At 45.4% G+C, this 27720-nt stretch overlaps 1 protein-coding gene across 8 annotated transcripts in view; it reads left to right on the top strand.

Moving 5' to 3' along the window:
• The window catches only part of LOC106612875 (slit homolog 1 protein), a 158040-nt gene that overhangs the window by 4478 nt on the left and 125842 nt on the right, over window positions 1–27720 (top strand). For all 8 annotated transcript variants that reach the window (XM_014214505.3, XM_014214514.3, XM_014214483.3 and 5 more), the window contains exons 2-4: window positions 9940–10011; window positions 15371–15442; window positions 17069–17140. In XM_014214505.3, coding sequence (XP_014069980.1) covers window positions 9940–10011; window positions 15371–15442; window positions 17069–17140 — 216 coding nt within the window. The remainder of the gene's footprint in view (window positions 1–9939; window positions 10012–15370; window positions 15443–17068; window positions 17141–27720) is intronic.

The raw sequence follows: 27720 nt of genomic DNA, 5'->3' as shown, positions 1-27720 counted from the left end.
TTCCAAGATCAGCATGCAGATGATGTAAGTTAGTGCTTCAAAGTCCCTGTGATAAGGTTAGCGATAAACTGAAGTCCAAACTGAACAGAACTACACTCTCTTCTACCATTGTCTTAAATATATTTAATGGTCTCGTTGCAAAAGCTAAACTGTCGCAAGGGAACTTTTATTTATTTATTTTATTTCACCTTTATTTAACCCGGGTAGCAAAGATTATAGCAAACACCACTGAAACTGAATTGGTGCTCGCTAGCTTTGCAAATCCAGCTATTGTTGGAAGCCAGCCAATATGAAACTATTAAAATTACAAAAGGTTGCAGCATATGTTGTGTAAATGGTGAACTCATACAGCTGTCAATTCTTGTCATTTTAATCCGTTTCACATTTGCTAGCTACCTTTTAGATCGAAGCCCAAACAGAATGATAGAAGATGATAGAAGGCCATCTCCTGCTGTAAATAACCTACACACTGTGTGTGTGTGTAGCCAGCCAGCCAGCCAGGTAGAAAAATGGCAGAAAAATAAAAGACGGACATCAGAGTATTTTTCAGTACACCAAAACGCAAAGTAAGAACCCTAGTAGCCTAATATCTCAGACTAGTTGATAAAATGTTCATAAGAAAGAAATGAAATTCTAATGGAAATGTTTCACAATGATGTCATTAGGCAGAGCAGGCAACAGATGGCACACAGACAGCAGAGTTGGAGACAGCTATGCAGGGACAGACTGGCAGAGACAGGGAGTCTCAGGTAAGTTTGTTGAGTCTTCGTTTGGCAACATTATGAAAGGTTCTCCATTTTTTTGACTTGTAAAATAGGAACATAATTGGAAAATGCCATGGATACCCCCACTCTCAACTTAAACTGGTGACTGAACTAAGATTTGTTAAAGGCAATGGTATTGCTGTTGTGATTAGTTGTGTAGTTTTGGGTACCGGTAGTTAGGAGTACGGCAAACACCTTATTTCTTTGGTTCCTCAATATACATTTACCATATTACAATGTAGGCTATGTGTTACAGCACTACTTTTGGTGTCCCCCTCAGGAATTGCTCTTGAGAAAATGTAATGTAATTGTCCCCTCCAAAGTTGATATCAGATTTTCGCCCCTGGACTCACCCCTGACAAGCCTGGGCTTCATGTGTATTCGTTGTCTACAGTCTGTCTGCCTGTCTGTCTGTCTGTATGTGATGGTGTATGCGTATGTGTGTACATGTACAGTACCAGTAAAAAAAATACAGTTTCAAAAATAAAAAAATTCTACATTGTAGAATAATAGTGAAGACATCAAAACTATGAAATTACACATATGGAATAATGTAGTAACCAAAAAGTGTTAAACAAATTGATATATTTGAGATTTGAGATTCTTCAAAGTAGCCACCCTTTGCCTTGATGACAGCTTTGCACACTTGGCATTCTCTCAACCAGCTTCACCTGGAATGCTTTTCCAACAGTCTTGAAGGAGTTCCCACATATGATGAGCACTTGTTGGCTGCTTTTCCTTCACTCTACGGTCCAACTCATCCCAAACCATCTCAATTGGGTTGAGGTCGGGTAATTGTGGAGACCAGGTCATCTGATGCAGCACTCCATCACTCTCCTTCTTGGTCAAATATACCTTACACAGCCTGGAGGTGTGTTGGGTCATTGTCCTGTTGAAAAACAAATTATAGTCCCACTAAGCGCAAACCAGATGGGATGGTGTATCGTTGCAGAATGCTGTGGTAGCCATGCTGGTTAAGTGTGCCTAGAATTCTAAGTAAATCACAGACAGTGTCACCAGCAAAGCACCACCACACCTCCTCCTCCATGCTTCACGGAGGGAACTACACATGCGGAGATCATCTGTTCACCTACTCTGCGTCTCACAAAGACACGGCGGTTGGAACCAAACATCTCAAATTTGGACTCATCAGACCAAAGGACAGATTACCACCAGTCTAATGTCCATTGCTCCTGTTTGTTGGTCCAAGCAAGTCTCTTCTTCTTATTGGTGTCCTTTAGTAGTGGTTTATTTGCAGCAATTCAACCATGAAGCCCTGATTCATGCAGTCTCCTCTGAACAGTTGATGTTGAGATGTGTCTGTTACTTGAACTCTGAAGTATTTATTTGGGCAGAAATGTCTGAGGCTGTTAACTCTAATGAACTTATCTTCTACAGCAGAGGTAACTCTGGGTCTTCCTTTCCTGTGGCGATCCTCATGAGAGCTAGTTTCATCATAACGCTTGATGTTTTTTGCGACTGCACTTGAAGAAACTTTCAAAGTTCTTGACATTTTCCGGATTGACCGACCATCATGTCTTAAAGTAATGATGGACTGTCATTTGTCTTTGCTTATTTGAGCTGTTCTTGCCGTAATTTTTACCAAATAGGGCTATCTTCTGAATACCACCCCTACATTGTCACAACACAACTGATAGGCTAAAACACATTAACAAGGAAAGAAAAATGATTCCATAAATGAACTTTTAACTAGACACACATGTTAATTGAAATGCGTACCTCATGAAGCTGGTTGAGAGAATTACAAGTGTGTGCAAAGCTGTCATCAAGACAAGGGGTGGCTACTTTGAAGAATCTCAAATCTCAAATATATTTTGATTTGTTTAACACTTTTTTGGTTACTATGTCATTCCATGTGTTATTTCATAGTTTTGATGTCTTCACTATTATTCTACAATGTAGAAAATTGTACAAACGAAAGAAAAACCCTTGAATGAGTAGGTATGTCCAAACTTTTGACTGGTACTGTATGTGTGTATATGAGTATGTACTTGTGTGAGATAATAAAGAATGGAATAGATAGATTCGTGTGGGGGAGCTTGGAGGCTTTGATGGCCAGGTTTTTTCCAGGGCTGTGCCAGTGTGTGTGTGTGTGCACATTCATGCATGTTTGTGTGTGCCAGGGGATGCCTGCAGTGTTTTTGGCACCACCCCACAACCGGTATAAGTGACAGTTCTCTGCTCATCTGATCCATAATTTACTCTTGACAAGAGAGAGAGAAAGAGGGAGGGGATAGAGAGAGGGTTCCGGGGAGATGGGGAGGGAGAGAGAGAGAGGGAGGGGATAGAGAGAGAGAGGGAAGGAGGGAGACAGGAATGGTATTGTGGATCAGTAAGAGAGAGAGTGATAATAGAGAGGATAGAGTGAGAGAGAAAGCGAAAGAGAGAGAGAGGGGGGGAGGAAGGATAGATGAGGGTTGGGAGAGGTTGGCAGGGACAGAGGTGTTAATCAGCGATGAAGGGATTACCACCTCCTGACAAAAGAGAGAGAGAGAGACATACATCCACCCTCCCAGCCCCATGGCCAAAAAAGCTAATGAATGAATAAATGAGGTTTAGGAGGACAAAAGCAGGTCTTCTCCTGCGGCAGACTGTTCAATCAGGTTTGTATTTTTTACGACACCATTTCTGTCCTAATCTTTCTAGAGAGGAATGCTTAATGTTGGAATGAGGGCCGTTCAGATAATGTTTGTCCTGAAATTACAGGGCTGGAACAAAATGTAGTGCGTTGTGAGTTGTTTTGTGTCTCCTACTTAATTCCTGTGCTGAAACATTGAGAAACCTCTTCTTTTCTCTTCTTGACTTGTAGTGCAGATATGTCAGGTTTGAAAGACTGTTCATCAGTGCAATGGTTCAGTAAATGATCCCATCTCTATGGAGAGTATTCAGCATGTGTGTGCAGCGTCTTCTCTGCAGGAGAAAATCCTTTGTGCGCATGCAAACGCACACACACACACACACACACACACACACACACACACACACATACACACACACACACACACACACACACCACACACACACACACACACACACACACACACACACACACACACACACACACACACACACACACACACACACACAGATCAGTCAGTGCCCATCAAAGCCAAACACATTGGTCGACATCTGTCATACAGGACCAGAGCTGTGTGTTCAAAAGATCTTCGTAGATCAAGTAAATATGTAGATTGTGTTTTATCCAAACAGAGGGACTAACACAGTGCCACATTTTCAGCATGTGGAAATCAAAGTCACAACTCTGGTGTCGATAGTACCCTGCTCCAAATAACTCAGCCATATGAACCATGAGTAAAACCTTAGCTCCTGTCACCATATGTGTGTGTGACTTTGTGAGTGTGTGTGTCCTGTCATGCAGCAGTAAACCATGAAAGACCCTCAAACTGTGAACGTGGTTCTAGTCATAACCGCAAAATCTGTGTGTGTTTGAGAGTGTGTGATGTTTTCCCAGTCTGCTAGTCTCTAACACAGACACTCAATAGCAGATGCTATCTATGTTTTATTACTAACTGTCTATTTGACAATTTTCTCGGCTCATCTCCCTCTATCTCCCTTTATCTTTATCGTGGTGGGATTCTGTTCTCGAGGTTGTTGTGGTAAGAAGGTTTGTGTGTGTTTGTGTATGTGAAGTCCAAAGGAGGATGGTTCTCAGGACAGATGTTTGGGCTTAGCTGATATCTGTTGCTGATGTAGTCAACTTGATACGGGCTTGGCTGCTTAAACTAGATATTGATGTCAATGGGAGGTTTGCAAATTACATTCAGGATTCAGTGTGTGTGTGTGTGTGTGTGTGTGTGTTTCACACCGTATGCATGGTCTGTGGGAGTGTTTATGTCAGTGTTGGGGAATATTTACTTCTCCTTATCGTTACTGAGTACCCTGAGGCCTGACCAGACAGACTAAGAACTGTAAATAATCAGGAGGTGAAAACACTCAGACCTTAACCTACACACACACACACACACACACACACACACACACACACACACACACACACACACACACACACACACACACACACACACACACACACACACACACACACACACACACACACACACACACACACACACACACACACACACACACACACACACACAACGACCTTCACCTTGTCCCTCGCTGAGAGAGAGAGTGAGAAAGAATGAAAGCAGCATTTAAGGGAAACGGGGAGAGAGAGAGAAACATGACCTCTGCCTGTAGATTGAAGCATTCCAGCCTAGTTTCTCTGTTATTCTGGTCTGTGGTCTGGTTTCTCTCTCTCCCCCCCCCCCCCCTCCCCTCTCTCTCTCTCTCTCCTTTAGTGGGTAGTGTTGGTACAGGCATGTTCTTTAGGATTGTGCTATGTAGGTCAGTGTCTCTCAGCTCTGCAGGCCACACTGCACAGATTGTAGTGAATAACAATCCCAAGATGACCTGTCCACTCCCTTGAGAACTCTCTCTCTGTCTGCATATTGCTGATCTCTCTATCGGACAGCTTTCTCTTTCTCTGTATCCCTATGTCTCGCTGTCCTCTTCATCCCTCTCTTTTTTCTCCTGTTCCCTCTCTCCTGGCCTGTGACTCTCCTGGCTGCCACCTCCATATGCTGTGGAATCTGGTCATGCTGGCAGTGTGCCACACACTCAACTAGACGTCTAGCTACCTGCCTGTAATGCTGTACCTGGCAAGGCCTGGTGGAATTTTACAGGGACATTTCATCAACAGAGTTAAAAGTATAATCAACCCATGGAACTGTAGTTCTTCGAGTTTTGTGGCAGGCAGGCGGGCGGGCAGGCGGGCGGGCGGGCGGGCGGGCAGGCGGGCGAGCGGGCGGGCGGGCGGGCGGGCGGGCGGGCAGGCGGGCGGGCAGGCGGGCAGGCGGGCGGGCAGGCGGGCGGGCGGGCGGGCGGGCGGGCGGGCAGGCGGGCGGGCGGGCAGGCAGGCGGGCGGGAGGGCGGGCAGGCGGGCAGGCAGGCGGGCGGGCAGGCGGGCAGGCGGGCGGGAGGGCAGGCAGGCGGGCGGGAGGGCAGGCAGGCGGGCGGAAAGACGTGATACTGAAGGTTGGGTGTCTCTGCTCAGTTAGTGGTTAATTTGTTTGTAATGAGGATCAGTGTTCACTGAACAAAACAGAGTCTGGTCTTGTTGCTGAAATGACCAGCTTGTTCCCACAGTGAGGAGCTCTGAGCTCTCCCTCCATCAGTATGTGTCCTCTGCCCTGCCAGCCCAAAGCTGTCCACAACAAATGACTCTGTAGCTACAAACACTGCTTCTCTGGCTCTCCACCAAACAGGAGTGTGTGTGTGTGTGGTGTGTGTGTGTGTGTGTGGGGGGGGGGGGGGATGCACCATGCGTGTGTTAGCAGAATATGTGTATTTATGTGCACTTTGTTTAGCTATTAAAATGTTATATGCATGTATACGTACATATGAACACGTGTTTGCGTGTGCATGCATTTTGTGTGAGCATCGGGCAAGTGTTTGCTTTTTCTCCCTCCCGCTCTGGATTCCATTTCACGTAATAATAATATTGCTAAATTCAAACCTGGTCTTTCCCAATGCAGCCTGCCTTCCTTCTCTCTCTCTCAGCTCAGCCTAGCCCAGGGAACTCAACAGATGGCAGGAATAAACATAATGAGTTTTTCAGCGTTGTTTCTTCTCCTCTGCTGCCTCTGAGTTATAGAGTCGTAGACCGTTGCTGTGTGTGTGAGACCGGTGGTGTGTATGTAATGGGCTCCCCCAAAGGTATACTGAACCAGGAAGTCTTTACAGGTGGCCACTGGGCAAGGATGAGATGAAGAAGGATTAGTCAGTGATGTCATAAATCTACAAGATTCTCCAGGAAGTATGTTGGCACTAGGAGCCAAGCTTGAATGGAACTAAATGCAACCCTCACTCCCATTCTCAGTGGTGCGGTGACTGTAGTGAACTGTAGCTGTGTTCAGAGTCCATATGTACTCCATATGACCCTCTCTCTTCAGCTCAGCCCAACTGAGGGTTCAACTCAACATCGACTTCCATCCAAGCATGTAGCGTTCAGAATTTCACTGTCAATTTCCCTCTCCACGCCTCTGCGAGACGAGGGAAAGACGTGTGTATGTCCCGATGCTTCTGGAAAGAGGGTTAGAGGTGTGTTTGTGTGTCTCCATGCATCACCAAACGGTACAAAAGATCTGTGTGTGTGTGTGTCTCCGCGGTTCAGTTCAAGTGGCGAGAGGTGTGTGTTTCCTACCCCTTGCTGAGGAGTCTCCCCACGTCTGATGTGAAAGACAGCTGGTCTCTGTTGACCTGAGCTACCCAGGCCCCTCTCAGACAGGGACCTGGGTTTGGGTTGTTACCCCAGAGAGAAGGCTCTCCTCTGGGTTATGAAGCTTCCTCAGGTAGGGTCAGGCCCTTGGAGAGCTGACCTTACCACTGCTGGAGGTCTGTGCTGACCTAGCTCATCCATCTTTCCCAAAGTGCTTGTGCTCCAGAGAAGCAGTTCAGGCCTCTAACAATTATGAGCCAATCGTCTCTCATGTACTGCATTGTGTGTGTGACCAGGGGACATATACAAACCTATAGTAATTGACAACAGAAGGAGAGAAGAATGGAGAGGTTCTGCTTGTTTATATGACTAGCCCGCTTCCCCAACCTCTCTCTCTCTCCTCTCTTCTTTCGCTTCGCCCCACAATTCCTTGTGGGCCATCAGTGAAGGCCACCCTGTAGATGAGACGTTGGGAACCCAAGAGTGTGTGTGTATACCTGTAATGAACAGCACATGTGTGTGTATCAGACTCCGGGCTAATGAAGTTCACTCTATTATTTATTTCCCGTGGCCGGTCGGTCGATGCACCTGTGTACACACACACACACACACACACACACACACACACACACACACACACACACACACACACACACACACACACACACACACACACACACACACACACACACACACACACACACACACACACACACACACACACACACACACACACACACACACACACACACACACACACACACCATCTGTCTGTAATGACCACTCTCTCTCCCGCCCCGCTGCACTGTGCTATAGTCCCTCGAGTGGTCATTAGACGAGAGGGAGAGAGGGAGACTGCACTGCTTTCGGCATAGCAGTGAAGTGAGGCTTTTTGGTTTTAGGAGTGGGGGAGGGGTGGACCATGCACTGTTCCGTTTTAATCCTGAGTAAGAAGACATATACTTGCCCTACTGACTGACGGAAACGGTGTGTGCCTGTGCTTGAGTCTGTGCGTGTGCTCTGCAGGTCTTCTCAGTGGGAGAACGCTATCTACTGCTGAGGCGATCTGTTTCTCTCCACCCATTCGCTCATGCTGCCAAACACACACACACACAAATACACGCTTGCACGCTGCAAACTGGGTTTGACATTTAGAGTCTTAATGGGTTGCTAAAGGTTGCTACTAAGAGTTCTAAGACAGTCCCATTCTAGAATACAGATTAGAATGTTGTTGTCATGGAGCATTTATTGCCAACATGGAAGATAGATTTCTCAACTCTATATCTACAGCCCTATCTGGTACCAGCCACTTCCTACCTTTCTATCCTTCCCCCCTTTATACCCCTCTCCACCTCCATCTCTCCATCCCTCCTTTCCTCTATCCCGAGTGATGGCCAGCCCACAGCAGGAAGGCTGGTTTCATCATATCCACAGCACTTAGCTTTCTGGCCCGGCTGGCCCCATGTCCCGTCCCAAATCCCCTGGACCAGCTAGCGGCTACTGCTAATCCTCTCGGTCTCTGATGGTGGACCCAGAGATAGGGTGGTGGAGAGAGTAGAGAAAGAGAGACGTGGATCCCAATTGAAATGAGCTGGGGATATTTGAGTGAGGTGCTCTGATAGAAGGATAATTATTGGCGCTCTCTTACATGTTTGTTGACATTTTTTTCATTTAGCAGAAGCTCTTATTCAGAGCAACTTACAGTTAGTGCATTCATCTTAAGAGAGCTACTGTAGGTGAGACAACCACATACCACAGTTGCAGTAAGTACATTTCTCCTCAGCAAAGTAATCAGCAAAATCAGTGCTCGGGGGAATAAGACTGAGATGTCTTATTTAAGATAATCTTTGAAGAGGTAGGGTTTCAGATGTTTTAGAAATATGGGCAGGGACTCTGCTGTCCAAGCATCAAGGGGAAGCTGTTACACCCCTGTCTCTACACCACTCCAATATGCTCCATAAAGGGCATCCCTCTTTCCCCTCTCTCTCTCTCTCTCTCTCTCTCTCTCTCTCTCCTTCTTCCCCTCAAGCTACAAACAGAAACATGTAAAATGTACATTGTAAATGCAAGAGCAGTGTGTGAACAAGATTATAGAAACACCAGTGTCAGTCTTCAAAGCCTGGTATTCTTAACGCACATTTGCATCTGTGTTGGCACTGCCTGGGGAAATTGTGCCATTTGTGAAGGAAGATTAAATATATAGCTTCTTTCAGTTTCTTTGCATCCCATGTATGGAATGATCTACAGAAATCCCTGCAACTTGATGTGAAGGTGTCTCTCGGAGGGCAGTTCAAGTTGTTGATTAAAGATGCACTCTCAAACTTTGTATAATTTCAGCCAGTAGTTTTCAAGTTGTGCTCACGAACCAAGAGTTGTCCTTTTTTTTTGTGTACTACGTCATCCATTTTGTGTGATATGTTACAATCTTTGCAATTTGTGTGATAGACTACGAATCCAATTTGTTACAAATTTGTTACCAATGTTACAAATTTGTTGTGCTTAAGATAGCAGAGGGCATCTTTAAGGACCTACAATATTTGCTGAGGAATGTGATTGTTTTTATTATGTTGTATGTGTAAATTATGTACATTTATAAATTATGTATATGCAGGGCTCCCTTGAGAAAGAGGCCTTGGTCTGAATGGGACTCCCTGTGAAAAAAAGAGGTTAAATAAAATAAAAATGCATGATTGCGTTTGTGTCCATGCTTATGTCTGCTTATATATATATGTGTGTGTGTGTGTGGTGTGTGTGTCTGTGTGTGCGTGTGTGTGTTGGCTCGTGACTTAGGTATCAATAGCTGGAGTTGTTTCTGTGCCACTGATTACTGTGTTAGTGAGTCAACGGGCTGAACAGGCCCAGAGGGAGAGACCGGATACATAATTAATATACGTGTGTGTGTCTTTGCAGGGAGCTGAATGGGAATAACCTCACACGCATCACCAAGAGTGACTTCTCTGGACTCAAGTACCTCCGTGTGCTGTAAGTAATCTACACAATGTTCATTACTTAGTGTGCATGCACACAGAATTTCCCATGCATATTATATAAATGCAATACTGTTAATGATTCTGAAGTGTCATGACAATGTCCATCTATTCTATTTCTGTAGACACTTGATTATTTATGTCACTGTTAGTGGTGATGATGATATTGTAGTGGTTTTAGAGATGATGAATGTCTCACACTAACTAACTCTACAGTCCATTAGACCTCTTATAAACTCACTTATACACTCTCTCTGCTGTCTCAGAGTGGCCCTTATACCATCAATGACCAAATACGCACATGCACACACACACATTACCGTCCACTCCCATACTGTCTTTAGCCCTCTAACTCAGGGATATAATAGGTCCTAAACCCTGTTAACATGTACAAGTGCAGCCGCTGAATCACTCAGTAGTTAAACAGTACTTGTGATTCCTGGTGTAGGTGTTAAAAGTGTGTGTGTGTGTGTAGCTGTTAAAAACAGCTCCACTGTAAGGGGAAGTGCTTTAGACTGAAATATGCTTAAAATGTAACTGGAGACTGACTGTAGAACTTGAGATGCTGAAACCCCCACTGCCTCTACTATTTTAGAGCCACGTCATTACCCCTTCCATATCCCTCTCCCACTTATCTTCCCCTTTCTTCACCGTTCTCCACTCGCTCACTCTGTTCCTCCCAACCTGCCTCGCTCCCCAAACCCCTCTTTCCTTTCCCTCCCTCCCCTCCCTCCCTCCCTCCCTCCCTCCCTCCCTCCCTCCCTCCCTCCCTCTCCCCCGCCATCCCCGTATAGAGGTTAAATGCCTCCATGTCGCCAGCTTGTCACCAGCGAGGTAGAAGGAAACAGTTCCTTACAGGGGCACTAAAAGTCAGACTACAGCTTTTCCCTGGATGACTATAAACTTTCTGATTCCCATAGAATACACACACACACACACACACACACACACACACACACACACACACACACACACACACACACACACACACACACACACACACACACACGTTATGTTCTTCTATCCTTGTGGGGCCTTAAAATTTATTTCTATTCAAAACCCTAACTCCTAACCCTAAACCTAACCCCTTACCCTAATTCTAACGCTAACCCTAATTGTAATCCTAACCCTAAATCTAACCTTTAAGCATAAAATAGCCTTTGTCCTCATGGGGATGTGGGAAATGTCCCCACGTGGGAGAATTTTCCTTGTTTTACTATCCTTGTTGGTACATTTGTGGATTTTAGGTCCCCACAACGATAAATATACCAACCCGCATGCATGCACACACACGCACACGCACACGCACACACACACACACGTCGTCTGGCGGTCATGTGGCGGTGAAACCCTCGTATATCTGCCCTCTCTGACTCAGCGGACTAACAGTGGCCTGACCTTTGATGCTCATAAACCCCCAGCGACCCCAGAGATGGTGTGAGTGTGACCCCAGGGGAGGGTCCTGACAGGAAGACCGGTTTAACCTTACAGTCAAAGACCGTGTCTGCTGGGGGACTGAGAAAACATACGCACGCACTCACTCACATACAGAAACAAGTCAGAAAAGAAAAACAAGAAACACAGACAGACAGTCTGAGAAAGTGAAGCATGCTGATTGGCCCTGCCGCTGTGATAATCTCTCCTGAGGACTTCCTGTCTGGAGGGGAAATGGAGGATCATTCGGAGGAGCAGGAATATATACAATACTGTACATTCTTAGAAAAACAGGTTCCAAAAGGGTTCTGTGGCTGTCCCCATAGGAGAACCATTTTTGGTTCCAGCTTGAAACCGTTTTGGTTCCAGGTAGAACTGTGTAAATGGTTATACATGGAACCCAAAAAGGATTCTTCAGAGGGATCTCCTATGGGGACAGCTGATGAACCCTCTTTGGTTCTAGATAGCAACAATATAGCTTTAATTTAGATCCCTGTAATATGAATATATTCCACACAGGTTTCTAGAGCGATGCACACAGAAGTAGGGTTGTCACAATAACAGTATCGCGATACTCTGAAGTATCATGGCAAGGAAACAAAACACAAAGAAGATTACATTTCTTGAGGAAAGCATTCCTTCAAATGTACAGCATTATGTTGTCACCTAGAGTCACATTAGTTTATTTTGCAATCTATAGCAGTAGGTTTTTAGAGGAATTCGTGTTTTATTTTTTGCCATGAAATCTGGTATTGTAGTATCTCCACAACATCAAGTCATACTTAGTCAATACTTATAAAAATGTCATTCTTTAATGCTTTCCTTGTACCTGTGTTTCTCCTGTGTAGCTGCAGGCTTTTCTTTGGGTGCTGAAATCCATATTTTTAATATAATTTTTTCAATGGAGTAGGAAGTTACGACTTCAAGCGTGCACTGTCACTCGATACTTTTATAAATATCCGTTCTTTATCGCTTACTGTGTCCCTGTGCTTGTCCTGATTGTTATAGAGTTGTCAGTTGGATTTTGAATCCGTAATTTTTGACAAAAAAGTGCATTCTATGCGTCCCTGACAAAACGAACAAATCTGCCATGCAAGGATGGGCTGCTCCTTCTCCCTTAACAAGCAAAGGCTCTGTCGTGGAAATTCAACACAGGGACACTGTAAGTCAATATTAAATGAATCACTTTATTGTCAGCAAGCTCAACAGGTCACAGTTAAACTTAGATCCATAAAGTACTGGTCTGAAGTGAGCTCTGTCGGGGCAGTCCCGTTAGTTATCTTATACAATGCTTAAACAGACAAGTTATTTTTGCATGATTTACATTATTCATTATTCATAATTAATTCATAATTAACATTTGGTTCATGCATGTGACCGACCAATACCTCACAAAGCTTCTTCTCTCCAAGCTGAGACCTTGAAACTGAGATATCCCTTTCAGTTCTCAAAACAATGTTCTGGGCGTACTGCCAAATTGCTTATATTGATAGTGAGGATTCCTCCCAGCCATGATCAATCAGTTACTTGCATGAACCCAGTCGAATTGGTTATTAGAAAAGCACAAACATAAAATGTTCCTTCACAGCTCCCTTGGCAGAGGTCACGTAAAATGTATTTTAATGAAAAAAAACTACAGATTCCAACATCCAAAGAAAAGCTTGCGGTGTCACAAGACAAACATAGGTACAAGGAAAGCATTAAAGAATGGACATTTTTACAATATCGACTGATAGAGAATCGATGTAGTTGCTGGTACACTCCACCAACACTCATCGCAACTCAACTCCATTGGACAGAGTTGAGTTTACTAAGCTAACAATACAGCAGATCTGTGTCAAATATAATAATGTAAATGGAGTTGTCTGGCACAATGGTACTAAAAGGAGAGTGCCATACATTCAAACTCCGCATACAAGGCCAAGCTAAATCAATTCTCACCTCAAGTATTTCAAGTATTGGGGGGGAAGGGATATGGACAGAGACAGAGAAAGGGGTAAAGATGAGGAGAAATAAAAACAAAGAAAGGGCTGACCTGACCATAGTTTAAAGTTACATAGATTCAGAAGTACTTTCTCCTCTTATTCTACCTCCATCTAAATTCATGAGGGGAGAGAGTGAGCGGAGGTGAGCTACACTTTTCTCTTTATATTTATGGAGTGGGAACAGGAACAGCCATTTGCATTTATATTCGATTGGGAGGAAACACAGACTGCAGAGTGGAGCCGTGAGGCCTCACAGGACACGTACACACACACACGCACGTACACACACGCACGTACACACACACACACACACACGCACGTACACACACACACACACACACACACACACACACACACACACACACACACACACACACACACACACACACACACACACACACACACACACACACACACACACACACACACACACACACACACACACACACACACACACACACACACAACGGTTCTCTGAATGAAGGAACACTACTGTTGGTTCTAAGACCTGGGCGCTTGTCTCTCCCTAAACTGTTATTGCAACACTTCCAAAACCATCCAGTGCATTAGCTTTGGCAGCGTACACATGTGTGTGTGTGTAAAGCCTGCAGCGCTAACACCTAGCCAGGCACTGCAGCTCTTTGGACACACTCACACAGTGCTCTGACGTTCCCATGCCCCAAGGACAGCTTTACAGTGGGTCTCTTTCTCCCCCTCTGTTCTTTGAACCACCCAGCCCTGGATCTCACCTTAGTCTCCCCCCTCCTCACCCCTGACTCCCCCTGGTTCTCCATGCCTCCCCTGGCTCTCCCTGCTTCACCCATGCCTCTCACCCCTGCCCCTACCTCTCCACACCTCCCCCTCTAACCACAAGACCACACCAGACCTCAAGGCACAGTGGCCTGCCTCACTAACCTACCTTCAGAAACTCTTTCCTGGCTATGATCCCTGAGATGCCCCCCGGTGCCAAGATTCCACAGCCAGCCCAAGACCACACCGCTGCCCTATATGTGTGTGTGTGTGGTTGTGTGTGTGAGTGAGTGTGGACCACACCATTGCCTTGGGCAAAAGGGGTGCTGGAACTAGCCAGCCTATATACACACACTTAACAAGGGGCCTTACCACCCATTTCCCAACCCCAACCTTCAGCACCCTCGTTCCCCCTACGTCTAAAGCCTTAGGTGACTGAGTGACTGAAACGCATACTAAACACATACTAAAACAGAGTGTGGGTAGGCCCACTCTAGGGGATGAGTAGGTTCTGGGACAGCTGGGTAGAGAGAGGGATGGCCACAGGAACCCAGTTGAGGCTTGGTGTCATACAGGTGCACATGGGATATTTGAGAAGATATGTGGTTCTATAGGGAATTAAAAAAAAATAAAGGAAAAAATAAACCTTAAGTCAAATAATACAATATAAAACATTATTGACTGGTTGCTTCCATTTCAACATAAACAGAAAAGGCCATATAATTTAGAACAGCAAGGCTAGCATTATCATGCAAAGACAGCAACAGAAGCTAGCATACAGTAGCAGACAACAAAGCAGACATAAATTACATGGTGGAATACACGACAATGTCTTATTATTTCCATATTAATCTGAAAACAACTACATATAAATATTACAGTGATAAACAAGCATATGTATTTATCAACTTACAATCTGTCAAAGATGCACAATCATTCATCACTAGAAGAAACAGTCTGTCAAACGATCAGGGGGAAAAAAACTGTCACTTTAGCTTACATTGCTATGGCAACCTGTCAGCTTGTGAGGTTTCTGAACAGAAGGCGGGGAGCTCGTGAGGAGCAACGATTTCGCGCTTTTCATGTGCGTAATGCGTGAGTTTCAAACAATTGCTGTTATACAGTACTTTCAGAGAAATCTAGCACTATGCGAAACTATCTATATTTCTCTCTTTCTCTCTGTAGACAGTTGATGGAGAATCAGATTGGAGCGATAGAGCGTGGAGCGTTTGATGACATGAAGGAGCTGGAGAGACTGTAAGTAGGCTACAGCATGTGTCTGCGTGTTCATATTTGCTCTCAAAGAGGTTTAGGGGTTGACTATATTTGAACATCCCTGTCCATCGCGAGTGGCGGTCTGGGAGCAGGAAAGTTTTGCTGACGTTTGGGTTTACCCAACCCATCCTTCCTCAGGAGGCTCAGTCACAGCCCTGGCCCATCACTGGAACATGAGGCTTTGCGTGAACATCACTGGAACGTGTGAATGCATGAACAGCTTGTAAACAGCAGGGTAACACACAGACAAACACACTCACCACACCATGGTTAGCACATAAAAAAACCTAGACCCCCATACTGTATGGCAGTGTTAGCCACAGGACATTATGGAGCAGCATAACGTACAAAAATGGCAGTGCTCTAGCCACAACGATATTAAAGAGCCCCACTCAGTGTGTGTGTGTGTGAGGACCACATCAGAGACACTCTTCAGTTGGTCACTAAACATATGGTGAGAGGTGAGGGTACGGAGATCTAGGAGAGACCCAGACAGCCCCAATATTAACCAGCATTACCACACACATTAAGCTTGGTGTGAATGGGTCTAACAACATCATCCGTGCTCAGCATTTACCCACCTTTGAAACTAGTATAAAGCTCACTAACTTATTAGCAGGTCCACCTCGACCTACACTTTTAGAAAAAAGGGTTCTTCGGCTGTCCCCATAGGAGAACCATTTTTGGTTCCAGGTAAAACCCCTTTTGCTTCTAGGTAGAACCCTTTTGGGTTCCATGTAGAACCCTCTGTACAAAGGGTTCTACATAGAACCCAAAAGGGTTCACCTGCAACCCAAAAGGGTTCTTCAAAGGGTTCAACTATGGGGACAGCCAAAGAACCCTTTAAGGTTCTAGATAGAACCTTTTAAGTCCAAACCCACTAACTTAGCGGGTCCAGTTCAGTATGAACAGAGCCGCTAGAAACCCAGTCAAGCCCATTATAATTCTCCATCTCCAACCCAGTCTGTGTATCTGTCTATGGCTCTGGGCCCACACATCTGTCTACGCTATGCTACAGGCACGACCCGACCTGCCTTTCCTCTCCCATTCATTCCCATTCACCGCCATTCACTCCCATGTGTTTCCAATGGAGCATTGAGACAGTATAAAGCTGTGGTTTCAAATGGCAATTAGTAACAGTCTGTTCCTAATTTTCTTAATGGTTGTATTTGCATAAAGCCTGCCAGCCTCTTTCATTTGTTATCCTGGGGAGGGGAAGGCAGTGCCAAGCCAAGCTGCCTGAAGGCTCCAACACACTCATCTGTCTCTACAAATGTTATTTTGTAACCGTTGTTTTCTTAGTCCCCTAGAGACGCAAGCTGGATGTGTTCACATAACTGATACGTCTATAGGGGACAAATAAATCTGTTGTTTTCTTCTGGCCCTGACTAGTATAATATTTCCCTCCCTGTAACACAAACATTTTGGTTGTATTTATGTGAACTGAAATGCAATCTACTGATAAATAATAGTGTCAATGTGTAGTGTTGGCATGCATTGTGCAGAAATAATGTACCATAATCTAGTTCATCAAAGTGCAGATCTGATTTCCAGTGCATACCTGACCGGTACATATCTGCTGTACTAAACATGCATTTTCTGTGCCAGGCGCCTGAATAGGAACCAACTGCAGCAGCTTCCGGAACTTCTGTTTCAGAAGAACCCTGCACTTTCACGTCTGTGAGTACACACACTTTATATTATCATACACACACTCTCTTCTATACACACTCTCTGTCTCACTCTTCTGTGAGTACACATGCTTTCTCTGCCTCACCCTTTACCTGCTTCCTGCCATGGAAGTGTGTGTGTGTGTGTGTGTGTGTGTGGGTGTGTGTGTGTGTGTGTGTGTGTGTGTGTGTGTGTGTGTGTGTGTGTGTGTGTGTGTGTGTGTGTGTGTGTGTGTGTGTGTGTGTGTGTGTGTGTGTGTGTGTGTGTGTGTGTGTGTGTGTGTGTGTGTGTGTGTGTGTGTGTGTGTGTGTGTGTGTGTGTGTGTATGGTTGTGTGAATGCTTTAGTAACCTAGAGTTAGTGTGGCAGTGTTTTCCCTAGGTTCTTTTCAGTAGTGGTAGCAAGGGGTTGCATTGCTACTAGCGTTAGCGCAACGACATGCTTGCTGTTCCCATAGACTTTCAGTCATTGAGCCAACGACTATCCATTTAAAAGCACGTCTAGCATCTTCTAGGCAGAAATATATATTTAACAATACATCATATTTATTGCAGTGTTGGCAACAATTTAGCAGCGGTGGGCCACCGTGTGGTGTTGAGGATTATGGAATAAGTGGCTATTTGACTATGTTGGTTAGTAGGGACAGTTCCATCTTGTTGGAGAGGAATCCAAACTGCTGCTGGAGGAAGTGAAGTCATTCTCTCTACTCCAATGGGTATGATGTGCTAGTTTAGTGTTTGGTGAGGCATCCTGGTGATTTAAATCTCTCTCTCTCACACACACACACACCTCACACACACACACACACACACACACACACACACACACACACACACACACACACACACACACACACACACACACACAGACACACACACAGACACACACACACACACACACACACACACACACACACACACACACACACACACACACACACACACACACACACACACACACACACACCCCTGTGGCGTGACCATCCCAAAGTAAGGCTAAACTTTTATTAGTGTGCCATAACAAGGTTCCATTTTCCGAAGGATAATGAGTGTCCCTGCCGCTGGCCGATTGTTCTGGCTCCGATCATTCCACTTTAGGTCACCTTGTGCTGCATCTGGGAATAATAAAACACTGGGACATGGAAACATCATTTCCCTCTGCACTTCTCCTGTCCCCAGTCCCAGTCCCGGTACCTATCCGTATCCTATCCCTATCCTTCTGTAGCCACTTCCAATACAGTCTAGTCCACTTTTAATAAATGTAAAGGCTTAAGACTGTCATCACCAGTGAGTAGTACAACTGTATTGCACAATTGCATGAATAATGCTAAACAAAGAGGGGAAAGACTTGGAGGCCACGTGTAGAAAATAGAGGATGAAGTTGGAATGGAGCACTGTTGGTAGACTGCTCCAAAAACACAACAGCTGTTTGAGACTTAAAGGCTAGGGTTGTGAATGGGCGGTGTGTGTGTGCATGCTTGGGTGCATGTGTGTGTGTGTGTGTGTGACTGACTGATGTCCGAGGTAATTCTGTACCGTTCTACGACAGCGTTCTAAGCGGTCTACCAGGTGAGGCCAGAGCATAGCCTTGAGCCATTGATTAGTCCATCAACCAGACCAGACTTTGCCAGCCAGCAGCTGAAGGATTGGATTAACAGATCTCTCTGCTTCCACTTCCATTCAATCTGCTCTTTATTTCCGTTACTAGCTGGCTTCTTTCATGAGTAGTTCTACCTTTCAAACCCTTTCTGGAGAATAAGATGCCTAAGAATGTTGAACACCTGTTTAGACCATTCACTGTGTACCAGCACTGTACGTGTGTGTCTGCGTTTTTCTAATTTATTACAGGCCAACGTCTGATAATGAGCATGCCAGCATGTATTTCATCTGAAGAAGTGCATATTTGTTTAGGAAATAGGTGCTTTTCTCACACCAGCCTCATAAGAGCATATAGGAAAGATTAGAAACTTTGTCTAAAGAATAAAACATTGTTGTTCACAGACAGGCAGTAACTGTAAAATGTCTCCCCTCCTGTAGTTGTCTAGCAGACGGGGCCTCATTAAACAGAGCAGTACCAAGACAAAGAGATTTCCTGATGCGTTCGCTGCTTCTTAAATCATCAGTGGTCTCCGTCTTTCCGTCCCAACATGGGGTCTGGGCACTAGACTGGCGTAGTTAGGTTACAGCCAGGAGAGAGAGCTTCATGTACTTAACAGGTTTTCACTCCCACAGAAAGTCTGACGGTGTGTGTGTGGGTTTCTGTCTTTGCACTTGCTCTAAGTGCTCACAGGGGCTTGTTAGGGTCTGTCTTTAATGGCCTTAACAAGAGGGGTTAATGGGAAAGCCTCCAGCCCTCAGGTGGAACGCTAACCCAGATGTTAGCTCTCTCTCTCTCTCTCTCTCTCTCTCTCTCTCTCTCTCTCTCTCTCTCTCTCTCTCTCTCTCTCTCTCTCTCTCTCTCTCTCTCTCTCTCTCTCTCTCTCTCTCTCTCTCTCTCTCTCTCTCTCTCTCTCTCTCTACCATTCTGTTTTTTTTACTCCTTCTGGAATGAGTGATCGAGAGTATATCTTCATATCTCTTCTCTGATCATGCTCCTCTCCTCTCCTCCCAGGCCTGCAGTGGTTGACCGCAGAGGAAGACTTGTCTTAATAAAAGGCGCCGCTAGTTAAATGAACAGATGAGTGTGGTGTAGTGGTGGACGGGACAATTACAGACATTATAGACAGACTGGCAGTCGTTAAACCAGCCTGCTCATTAATTGTTTACAGGACAATAAGGTGTTGGCAGGAGAGAACACAGCAAATATACATCTAGTAGTTTGAGGTAAAAGTGAAGTTTGGAAGAGAAAGGTTGTTGTTACTGTCATGAAGGAATTAGAAATGTAATTTTACTGTAGCTCTTAGTAAGTGTCTTTTGTGCATTCTAATCTAGAATGGTACAGCACATTTCCATTTTATCTGGAGAAGATGGAGTTAGTTAGCTAACTCTCTCCAACTCTCTTTATAGCTACCTCCTTTACTCTGTGTGGATGCCTGAGAGATAAGTGAGACACTGATGCATGAGGAACAGAGCAGATAAGAGATAATTGGAGATAATGAGACATGATTGGAGATTATTAGAGATTGTTAGAGCTGGGTGATGGATGGAGGTGCCTGGTAGTGGTGGGAAAGCATGGGAACAGAAGAGGAGTAGAGGACTAGAAGAGGAAAGCGGAGGAGTGCCGAGCAAAGGGACAATAACAGTGAAAACAGAACGGTATCCATCATCGTTAACGGCCTGGTGTCCCCCTCCTCTCTCCTTCCATCCCTACCTCCATCCCTCAGTCCCTGGTTCTCGGCAGTGCAGCTCTGTAATCTACTCTCCTGGTCTGTAATTAGGTGTTCACAGTGTGAGAGTAGGAGGAAGGAGGGATGGAGGGAGAGAGGGATGGAGAGAGGGAGGGGGCCAAGGACTCAGCGTAATAGGTGCCTCCAGGGAACAGCATCTGGTTTGGAGGGATGGGGGGAAGAGGAGGGGAGAAGGAGGAGGGGAAGGGCAGAGAAGGGTTAGGGTATTTATGATCTCTCAAGATCACTGTGTACGGCTGCTCGTCTTTGTGCCTGTTTTATTATGTATGACACACACACTGTAGGTCAGGGGTCATCAACAGGCGGCCTGCGGGCCAAAACAGTCCCACAATGTTTCTTTCTTGCAGCCCCAAAAATATAATAAAACAAAGAAATACACATTTTATTTCAGTTTTGGGTCAAAAAAAGACTGAAATCACCAGAAATTGTTTTTAATTTAGGAAATCTGCTCCCAAGAATTCCCACAAAATTATTTTGAAATAAAATCTATTTTTGGGCTTAGTTGTGGTCAATTTGCACTGTACAAATTATTAGAATTATGTTCCGGCCCCCCAATCATCCTCTCAGACAAAAATCGTCCCGTAGCTGAATCTAGGTGTCTACCCCTGCTGTAGGTGAAAACTAGCTTGGGAGGTCCCCATCTTTCTCTCCATCTCTCTCTCTCTCTCCCTATCTTTCTCTCTCTAACACCAGGGGCCCCCACGCTCCGTGCGAAAATAACATTCCGTCTCCCGTTAGGGCTTCGTCCGAAAATAGAAGAACAGGTGTAAGTGATACTTGATGGTTCAACTGAACCCTCCAATGGGTTTAGCAGAGCTACCTACCTACAGCCGTATAGTCTTACAACTATCCTACATTGATGAATGTGCACCACCAAAGAGGAAGGGGCTAGGGGTTGCTCCTGGACTGGACAGGCAGGATGGGGTGAGAGTTCAGGTCAGTTCCATCTCTATGGAAGGTAGAATCAGGTGGAGTAGCGAGGGCAGGTTAGGAGAGGAAGGGGGGGGGGGGTTGTTCTCTTTACCTGCACCATGGGAGGGCCAGGTGTGTGTTTGTGGGGAGGGGAGGAGAGGAAGGGTGCGGTCCTCCCCTACACTGTGGGGGGTAAAGAATGTAAGAGAGGATGAGTGTGTGTGAAATATTTTGGGGGGTAGAGTTCGGGGTGGGTAAGAGCGGAGTGGTTCGTTGCTTGTTTCCGTGCTAATGCTTGACAACAGGATTGGTCTGGTACACAAACTCTAACACAGACACACAGAATAACACACACACACATGCTAATTACACCCCAGTTTGCTAATATGGGGATAGCAGGCATTCACCTGGGATTACGTTCTTTATGAATCTATTTTAGGAGATAAAAGGGATGCTTTAGCTGTGTGTTCATGCATTCATGCCTATTATATGTGTTTATATTGGACCGATGCTGTGTTTTCACTGTGATTGTTTGGTGTTTTATGCTGAGGGAACTGTTTCTCAGTAGGACATTCGGGGAGATTCTGTGATTATTGGGAGAATTCCTGTGTGTGTGTGTGTGTGTGTGTGTGTGTGTGTGTGTGTGTGTGTGTGTGTGTGTGTGTGTGTGTGTGTGTGTGTGTGTGTGTGTGTGTGTGTGTATGTGTGTGTGTGTATGCGTGTGTGTATGCGTGTGTGTGTGTGTGGTGTGTGTGTGTGTGTGTGTGTGCACCCCTGTTAATGGTTGAGGCTGGTCGTGTCCTTCTCTCTGTCCTTCCTGATGAATGACCAGTGAAGATGTGCCAGGGGCCAGATTTTCTTTTCCTCTCTCTCTGTCCCCCTCTCTCCACCTCTATCATGGTTCCTGCACTCCTTGGCCCGGACCACTTGGCCATATATCACATGATGAATAACCTTGTCCGAGACCTGAAGATTTGCATTAGCTGGCTCCCCAAGCTAATTCCTAGACTTTATTAGCTCAGTGGCCTAACACAGTCCTGTAGCCTGCAGATGATGCAGGTTCAAACCCAGTCCCAGACCCCTACCCAAGGTCATACCCCTGGCCTTGTCAGCTGGTTTATAGGTTGTCAATTGGTTTTTACAAGATGTACCGTGTGTGTGTATATAAAGAGGAAAACACAGAGTAAATCATTTGAGGCGAGCGGAAGCCAAAAGGGGGTCATTTTAAAACCACCCCACCATCTGAAATATTCACTAACACAGAAGACACAGACATCAACAGAGAAAGAGAGAGAGAGACACACAATGGTAAAGGTAGAAAGACAGAGAGGGAGAGGGAGCGAGAGAAGAAGGGAAGAGTAGATGGAGAGAAAAATAGATGAAGAGATGAAGAGATGGAGAGAAGAAGAGATGGAGATAGTAAGAGGTGTTGGTACTAACAATTCTGTGTTGCTCATGAATAATTCAACAGATGGATGTAGGGTTGTAAAATATTCACGTTAAATCGCTGGGACATCAGTCCCCTGTGTGTGTGTCCTCTGATGTTCAGAGCTCCTGATAACTGCAGTCCGGATGTCCCAGATACACATCAGGCTAGACCTAACTTCAGTCATTGAGGCCAGGGTATAGGTGTGTGTGTGTGTTGTGCGTTTGTTGTGTGTGTGGAGTGGGACGGGTCTGGTTATTATGAATTGATACAGCATGAATAAGACATTACAATGTGGTCTAGATCCGTCATGAGGACATACACACACAGGGACTTCACTTACGGAGCTGTGTATGGCATGTGTGTGAGTGTGAGTGTGTGTGTGTGTGTGTGGTGTGTGTGTGTGTGTGTGTGTGGTGTGTGTGTGTGTGTGTGTGTGTGTGTGTGTGTGTGTGTGTGTGTGTGTGTGTGTGTGTGTGTGTGTGTGTGTGTGTGTGTGTGTGTGTGTGTGTCTTGAGTGTGTCGGTGACGGCCTTGGCATGGCCTGATTGAAAGTGACATACAGGAGACCACACACACACAGCCTGGCTTTTGACTGCGTTTGCGGGACTTGCTGGAATGCTGTGGTTCGAGCCAGTAATAACAGCCCTGATAGTGGCAGCCCTGTGTGTGTATGTCTCGAGCAGTATATTGAGGAAGGTCCGGATATATAGCAGATTTCATGCCTTTCTAAATGGGAAATCCAGTACATTCATCATACACTTCATAAACTGATATCTCCCGTTTCCCTTTTCTACACGCAGCTCATCAGTCTCTCTACAGTATATTGGTGAACATGATGTAGTGTAGGTCTTTGGTCCAGTATATCCAACACTATCACAGCATCATAGTCTAGTAGTAAATCTTCTCTTTGTCATCTTCAGAAACCTATACTGTGTTTCATATAATCTTTGCAAGGCTTCCACAGTATCCTAGTGTAATCCCCTGGCAGTAGCATTATGAGGAAGGCTGTGTGTGTGTGTGTGTGTGTGTGTGTGTGTGTGTGTGTGTGTGTGTGTGTGTGTGTGTGTGTGTGTGTGTGTGTGTGTGTGTGTGTGTGTGTGTGTGTGTGTGTGTGTGTGTGTGTGTGTGTGTGTGTGTGTGTGTGTGTGTGTGTGTGTGCGTGTGTGTGTGTGTGCATGTGTGTGTGTGTAGCCTGGCTCTGGGTCTTCGGGTGTCACCAGGCAGCACGCCACAGAGTCCTGCCCCAGACACCCCTCCTCTCCCTCGGGTAATGACTCCTAACATCCCCTCTCCCTCCCTGGGTAGCCTACAGGAAGCTGCTCCTCCAGCCCCCAGCTCTGCTCTGTCTGCTACTGTTTGTCAGGGTAAACAAATAAACTGCAGGGCAGATCATGTACACACACACACACACACACACAAACACACAATCTGTCTGCACACACATATGCACAAACAGCCAGTGGGCTCTCCTTCTCCGTGGCCGACATGAGTAAGACATTTAAGCGTGTTAACCCTCGCAAGGCTGCCCAGAAGGCATCCTTAGCCGCGTCCTCAGAGCATGCGCAGACCAGCTGGGTTGTTTACGGACATATTCAATCTCTCCCTATCCCAGTCTGTTGTCCCCACATGCTTCAAGATGTCCACCATTCTTCCTGTCACCAAGAAAGCGAAGGTAACTGAACTAAATGACTATCTCCCCGTAGCACTCACTTCTGTCATCATGAAGTGCTTTGAGAGACTAGTCAAGGATCATATCACTTCTATCTTACCTGACACCCTAGACCCACTTCAATTTGCTTACCGCCTCAATAGATCCACAGACGATGCAATCGCCATCGCACTGCACACCGCCCTATCCCATCTGGACAAGAGGAATACCTATGTAAGAATACTGTTCATTGACTATAGCTCAGCATTCAACACCATAGTACTCTCCAAGCTCATCATTAAGTGGCCCTGGGTCTGAACCCCACCCTGTGCAATTGGGTCCTGGACTTCCTGACGGGCCACCCCCAGGTGGTGAAGGTAGGAAACAATACCTCCACTTTGCTGATCCTCAACACTGGGCCCCCGCAAGGATGTGTGCTCAGCCCCCTCCTGTACTCCCTGTCCAATGACTGCATAGCCACGCACATCTCCAACTCAATCATCAAGTTTGCAGACGACACAACAGTAGTAGGCCTGATTACCAACAATGACGGGACAGCCTACAGGGAAGAGGTGAGGGCCCTGGGAGTGTGGTGCCAGGAAAATAATCTCTCACCCAATGTCAACAAAACAAAGGAGATGATCGTGGACTTCAGGAAACAGCAGAGGGAACACGCCACTATCCACATCGACGGGACCGCAGTGGAGTGTAACGGATGTCATAGAGAGGGGACCAAAGTGCAGCGTGTTGATTGCTCATGATGAATATTTATTATAACTCAAAACACTAAAGGAAAAATAACAAAGAGAAAAACGAAAGCGCACAGTTCTGTCAGGAACATAAACTAAACAGAAGACAACTACCCACAAACACAGGTGGAAAAAAACCCTACTTAAGTATGATCTCCAATTAGAGACAACAAGGACCAGCTGCCTCTAATTGGAGATCATCCCAAAAACAACAACATAGAAATAGAAAAACTAGAACCTAAACATAGATATACAAAATATAGAAAAACACAAAACACCCCCTGTCGCGCCCTGACCTACTCTACCATAGAAAATAGCATCTTACTATGGTCAGGGTGTGACATGGAGAAGGTGGAAATCTTCAAGTTTCTCAGCATACACATCACTGTCAAACTGAAATGGTTCACCCATACAGACAGTGTGGTGACGAAGTTGCAACAGCGCCTCTTCAACCGCAGGAGGATGAAGAAATGTACCTTGGCACCTAAAACCCTCACAAACTTTTACAGATGCACAATTGAGAGCATCCTGTCGGTCTGTATCACCACCTGGTACAGCAACTGCACCACCTGCAACCGCAGGGCTCTCCAGAGGGTGGTACGGTCTGCCCAACGCGTCACCGAGGGCAAACTACCTGCCCTCCAGGACACTTACTGCACCCGATGTCACAGGAAGGCCAAACAGATCATCAAGGACAACAACCACCCGAGCCACTGCCTGTTCGCCCCGCTATCATCCGGAAGGCAAGGTCAGTACAGGTGCATCAAAGCTGGAACCGAGAGACTGAAAAACAGCTTCTATCGCAAGGCCATCAGACTGTTAAATAGCCATCACTAGCACATTAGAGGCTGCTGCCCTATATACATAGACTTGAAATCACTGGCCACTTTAATAAATGGAACACTAGTTACTTTAATAATGTTTACATATTTTGCATTACTCATCTCATATGTATATACTGTATTATATCCTATTCTACTGTATCTTAGTCTATGCTGCTCTGACATTGCCCGTCCAAATATTTCTATGTTTTTAATTCCATTCCTTTACCTTATATTGTGTGGATTGTTAGATATTACTTGTTAGATATTACTGCACTGTTGGAGCTAGAAACACAAGCATTTCGCTACACCCGCAATAACAGACAAATATAATGTGATTTGATTTGATTCAAGCTCTCTTCTCAGTCTTTGTTGCAACCTGGGTTCCCAACCTAAATTCCAATGAGGGAAACACAGAGAGAGGTAGAGAAAAAGAGAGAGAGGGAGCGAGAGGAGCTTATAAAACCAGCCAGGTCACCCCTGATACAAGTCAGTATTCGACATCCATCCATGTCTGAGGACATCGGGAGTTGACATTGAAACTGACCACTAGTGGCAACAGTGGGCAATGTTACCTTCAAGTAGGTTTCAGTTAACATCTGCTTGTTCAAATCCAGCAATAGAAAGTTGTTTTTGAGATTTTTGTTTTAAGCCTATCCCAAACCTTAACCCTTACCTTAACCATTCAGAGTTAATGCCTAACCTTATGATTTCTGAGTTAAACTTAACCTTAACACTTCCAAATTTGACGTTTCCAACAACTTCCATATCTGACGTTTGGGAAACATGGATGAACGTCTAATTCTGAAGTGAGACTGTGATAGCGGATTGTATAAAACACAGTTTAATGTAGTATGTCAGGTGATTAGAGGGACTAGACTGCAGAATGGCTTCAGGCTCAACCAAGCTGTTGAAACAGTTGTTAAAATTCAAACTGCTGTTTAGTGGTCTGACTCACGTAATAAAGGGTCTCATTTAAACATAGTTAGGCAATAGTTGGGTATGAATGATGTGTCAGATGAAGTTTAGTAGCAAGCTTCGTAGTTCAGTCATAGTGTGTGTGTGCGGCACGCGCATGAGTGTGTAATTACGGGTTTGAGGCATATCCCTTTTTTCCTGTGGAGAGAGAATCTCTGTGGAATTCCTTCCTCTCCCCCGGCTGTGTGTGCTTGTGTTTGTGTGTGTGTCCTCAGGGCTCTGTCTGTGTGTTTATGTTTGTTTGTTGTTTGCAGCTTCATCTCCTTTTCTTTGTTCTCTACATTCCAGAGGAGTTAAAGTGAGGATGACTCTGGTCTTTCCTTACAGCCACCAGAACAGCTCTGTATGGCTGGATGGATGGCTGAGATGTTGGAGGTCAAGGGATGTGATTCACTCCACTGAGTCATGAACCGAGATGTTACCCCTAACCTCACATTTAGGTTCAGCTCCGCCCCATCTCTCTCTCTCCCTTTCCCTTTCCCTTTCCCTCGGCCTCTCCCTTTCTCTCTCTCCCTCTCCCTCTCCCCCTCTCTCTCTCTCTCTCTCTCCCTCTCTCTCTCTCTCTCCCTCTCCCTCTCCCTCTCTCTCTCTCTCTCTCTCTCACCCTTTCTCCCTATTTTATAGTAGAGGGTGCAGTAAGTGAACTCTTGTGAGGCTCTCAGGATTTTTCCAACCAGGTCGGAATAACGACTCTCTTGTTTCCGATC

Source organism: Salmo salar, chromosome 01 (genome assembly GCF_965601325.2).
Source record: "Salmo salar chromosome 01, fSalSal1, whole genome shotgun sequence".
NCBI lineage: Eukaryota > Metazoa > Chordata > Actinopteri > Salmoniformes > Salmonidae > Salmo > Salmo salar.
The sequence above is the reverse complement of the archived record's forward strand: the minus strand, read 5'-3'. Positions and strand labels throughout refer to the sequence as shown.